Genomic DNA, 4,461 nt, shown 5'->3' with positions numbered 1-4,461 from the left:
TTCACTGGGAAATACTGCACCTCTGTCTTCAGTGCAACTGAACAAACAGCAGCTCCTTGGTAATAATTGTGCTGTACTGTCTCCTCAGCCCCGGGCGTAACCAAAAAAAACAAAAAACAATCAGCTTTAACATAATTATTGACCTGAGCTAAATCAGATTCCTTTCATAAGACACAGCAGAGAAATTAGAAGTCACAGAGGTCAGTATGAGGTCATGACAAGCCCAGCAGGAGGAGGGTGTCCAGGCGCCATCATCACCGGGGCGGGCTGCACGTTGACGACCACAGCTTTCTGTTTCTTACGAATTTTCAGCTCCCGATGCATCTGACACCAGGAGCACCACTCACAGAAACAGGAGGTCGCGATGTCCTTACAGAGAGAACCCTGTGGAGAACAAAAATACTTATTATTCCTCGTACATTAAAGTTCAGGTGATGCTCAGTAATAAGTTTTAATACGTCCACAGGGAGAATGACACTTTTAATTGTTTTTTCTCAAGTTTGTTGAACTTTAAGAGGTGTATTCTTTAAATTCAGGTGTACGTATTAAGCTCTAAATGAAAACTCTCTGTAGATATAGATGTACATGAGGCTTTCAGTCAAACATGATATAAGAAATCAGTGTGCATCAGTTTAACACGTGTTTCACCTTGACACCATATCTTTGTCGAATGCCAACCCTCAGAGCGAGGGCTGCAGGAGGCACACACAGAGGCAGTCCACAGGATGCTGTTATGGCCGGGCTGCATATGTCACACAGTGGGAGACAACGGTTCTCTCCGAACTTTCCTGCAACTGTGCAGGCGAGGCAGGGGCAGCACCAGAAACCATAGCAGCCTGACAAACAAGCATTATGAAGTTATAATATATAGCATAAGTGGCTAGTTTTATGACTGAAGAAGGGCATAGAAATGATAAAAATAAGCCTTTTTACATGTTATTCACAAAAGTGACTTTATTCTAAAAATATATAATTGAAAGCATTGATACTTACAAGAATTTAGGTCGTCACAACAGTCAAAGAGGCCGGTGTTCCAGTCTGTTAAAGGAATTGCCACTGCCATCTTTAACACTGAGAGAGAACAGTTAACCTGTCAACTGAAAATAAATCAGATTATAATGAGAAAACCTGGGTAAAATTATGCTGTTTTGCACACAACATTTTGATTTGCTACTTTTCTGTTTGCATGTAAAATAAAATGACTACATGAAGTCAATCTATTGGCCTCTAGTTTGACTGTGGAAAACCAAACTTAGTGAGAAATCTGCAGAAATGTTAGAATCACATCAATATTGGCTACAATGCCCCAAAGTTATAATAACCCAAATAGTAAACACAGTAACTGTAGGAAGTTTGTGTAAAAAAACATGATTTGGATGAATTTTGAGCAGATTATTTCCTGTGAATGTTGATTAATAGAAGTCTGTCTCTGTGTTATGTATTTTTTTTTTTCATTTCTAACGATCATACATACTAAATAAGCGCCTGTTTTGTTTTCTTCTCCCTGACACTTACTCGTTGTTCCCTTTGCTCTTTGGTTGTTTTTACTGCGTATTTTTCTAATGCGGGACGAGGCTGTTCAGCAGAGAATGACAGCTCTGTGTTTATTTATTTTAACTTTATATCTTAAATTATGATCTTAACTGTAGAAATAACCATTTCATTTAGTTTTCTTCACAGAAACCTTTGAAATGTTGAGATACAGGCCCTTTATGCAACTATATACTACCCTATGTCTATACAAAAGAAAAAAAACAAAAAAAAAACATTTTGTTTTCACCCCTTGGCGAGCCCTGGTGTGTATTAGGAACCTCAGGTTGAGAACCAGTGCTCTGGTCAGTCTGTGATATCATATATAAGTGTGTATAAAAAGAACTGCAATCTTTAACAGTCAATCAAAGTAAATAATTGTTGTCCATCCATCATCAATCAAAATATAGACATTATCAGCAGAGGAAGAAGCTGCAGTGACAGAGAAAAGTCTCAGTTGCTTCAGCTCAACTATTGTTCACTGCCCTCCTCAGGGTGTGTCTCAGTGGGCTGAGCTGCACTGTGGCTGCACTGTGCTGCCCACCAGTCATTGCATTTAGCACATACAGTGATCCCACTATCCCCAGTTTGCTGTTTTTGTTTTTCTTTTACAGACATGGACCCTGTAGGTGCTGCCATGATGAAAACACAGACTTTTTTTGTGACATTCTAGTAATTGCATACCTGTGATTGTGTTTTTTATATTTTAATATTCATAAATCTAGTCATTACCAGTAAGTAGAAGTTGTACTCACAGTATGCTATACAATAATAACTGTCAGTTTTCAAAAATAACCAAAATTGTTAGTATAACTTACTAAAAACCTGTACATGAGGTTATGTTGAAAAACAACTATTTTCACTCTTCATGAACCATTTTGCTGAACCTTATGAGAATCCAACACATGAGATTAAATTCTAATTTTTTAAATTTCAGTATAGAAGTATCTAATCTCTGAAAGTCTTACCTGATGAAGCGTAAGGTGTTGTCGCCTCAGACAGCTGTGAAGGAATATGCCTTGTGTGAGGAGTGGCAGCACAGGTGTGTTGGGTGCATAAAGCCCAAACAATGCTGCAGAACCTGAACCTGCAGAATGTACAAAGAGAGTTTAAGACAACAGTGCAGTCAGAATACTGAAGTGTCCACTTTTATTATTTAGACTAAAGGGCTTATAAACCGGTCAAACACTGTATTCCAAGGAATTGTTATAACCCTTCAAAGAGCCACTGAGATACACACCCTGATTTCCAGTGAAATACAATGACAGTGCATCAAATTCATAGATATTTCTCTTATCTTGTATTTAGTTTTGTTTAACCAGTGGTGGAAGAAGTTTTTAGATTATTTACTTTAAAGAACGAATATCACAGTGTAAAAATACTCCAAGACAAGTAAAAGTCCTGCTTTCAAAACTTTACTGAAGTAAAAGTATGCAAATATAATCATGCAGTACTCATGCAGAAAAAAATGGTCCCTGTCAGTGTAACTGTACTTAAGTACATTTTTTGAGTATATGTACTTTACTTGAGTATTTGTTTTTTGGAAACTTATGACTTTCACTCCACTACATTTCAAAGACAAATATTGTACTTTTGACTCCACTACATTTCTAGGAAGGTTGTTGTTTCTCGTTACTTTTGGCGAGGCGTAGCTTTGAAGTCAGCTGTTGCTCTTTTTATTTTTTCCAAAATGCAGTTGGCCACAGAAGGAAACCAATCACAGTACCCGCTCTCAACTTTGATTGATGTAAAAGCAGGAATACGTCACTGAGGCGCGTTCTGTAACAAGAGCAAGCGAGCTCTCCCTCTTTCTTTCAAACAAAACGTGATAATGGTGACGGCAGGAGAAAGACAAAATTAAATCTCAAGATATTATTATATTAGAAAAAAAGAAATAATTCCTGATAAGCTTTTATCGTGGTGAAAAACACCACATAATTAATGTATAAACTGCCCTGAAGCCAGAAAGAAATCTCAGTTATTTAAAAGACTTGGAGAACTCCTTACAGTTGACTTCAATCTTCATCTTCAATCTAATTTTATACAGTGATTTTAATACAGTTACGTCAAAAAATGACAATAACTGTCCTTTTTGCTTTTGATTGACCAGGAGTATCTATGCATTCATTCAAGTACTGGTGTTGAGTATTGGTTATTATATATGATGTTTCTGGATCAATATTAGCACCGCATCAACGTGTATGTTGCACACTGCAGCTGTAGATGTTTAATTTTCAAGAGCTCAGAAAAACAGCTCTGTTTTCAGCTTTGTGGCAATTCATTTTCCAGCTGATCCAAGAGGGTTTTTTAAATAATATTTAATTTAAATGGTCACAAATATATCACAGTAAAAAGGAAAACATTTCTGAGATATAGTGGAGTAGAAGTATAAACTTGCATAATATAAAAATACTCAAGAGGAGTACAAGGACCTTGAATATGTTCAGGTACAGTACTTGAATGAATTTAGATAGATAGATAGATAGATAGATAGATAGATAGATAGATAGATAGATAGATAGATAGATAGATAGATAGATAGATAGATAGATAGATAGATAAACCATCAATTTCATAATGAGTGATTCAAAAACTATTCTTTTATTCATATACAAAGTCTTGTGATTTAATCCCTTTTGCACCACAGACAGTTCCTTTCATTTACAAGCAGCATCTTAGCCCCACCTGCTGGTCATCAGTGGTAGAACACACAAATATCACACTCAGGGGGAGGTAATATGGCAAGATTTAAATATTACCAAGCAGAAAAATACACCCCTGAAGTCCCAAAAGGTGATAACATATTAACATTACCTGACATTATCTGCTGTGAATTATAAATAGCTGTTTCTATTGTTAACACAACTGTATTATGTGAAAGACACACTCACCATAATTTGTGTAACGGTGTCAGGAACCGAACTCTAGAAG

General features: G+C 36.5%; 1 protein-coding gene across 1 annotated transcript; it reads right to left on the bottom strand.

Annotated features, from left to right (window-relative positions):
• Positions 1-201: 201 nt before the first annotated feature.
• LOC146324390 (cornifelin-like) lies at positions 202-2,636 on the bottom strand. Its single transcript, XM_084723548.1, has 4 exons — positions 2,499-2,636; positions 994-1,097; positions 649-836; positions 202-384 (listed from the first exon to the last, which is right to left on the bottom strand). The coding sequence occupies exons 2-4, from the start codon at positions 1,061-1,063 to the stop codon at positions 202-204; spliced, it is 441 nt and encodes a 146-aa protein (XP_084579674.1). The 5' UTR covers positions 1,064-1,097; positions 2,499-2,636.
• Positions 2,637-4,461: the final 1,825 nt, after the last annotated feature.

Source organism: Lutjanus erythropterus, chromosome 7 (genome assembly GCF_056507025.1).
Source record: "Lutjanus erythropterus isolate fLutEry1 chromosome 7, fLutEry1.hap2, whole genome shotgun sequence".
Classification (NCBI taxonomy): domain Eukaryota; kingdom Metazoa; phylum Chordata; class Actinopteri; order Lutjaniformes; family Lutjanidae; genus Lutjanus; species Lutjanus erythropterus.
This window is presented reverse-complemented; position numbering and strand designations above follow the sequence as displayed.

Excerpts from the sequence above, each read along its gene's own strand:
- LOC146324390 (XM_084723548.1), bottom strand. The coding sequence starts at position 1,063 with ATGGCAGTGGCAATTCCTTTAACAGACTGGAACACCGGCCTCTTTGAC. Across the intron at positions 837-993 it reads TTGTGACGACCTAAATTCTT|GCTGCTATGGTTTCTGGTGC; the intron begins GTAAGTATCAAT and ends CTTGTTTGTCAG. Across the intron at positions 385-648 it reads GACAAAGATATGGTGTCAAG|GGTTCTCTCTGTAAGGACAT; the intron begins GTGAAACACGTG and ends TGTTCTCCACAG.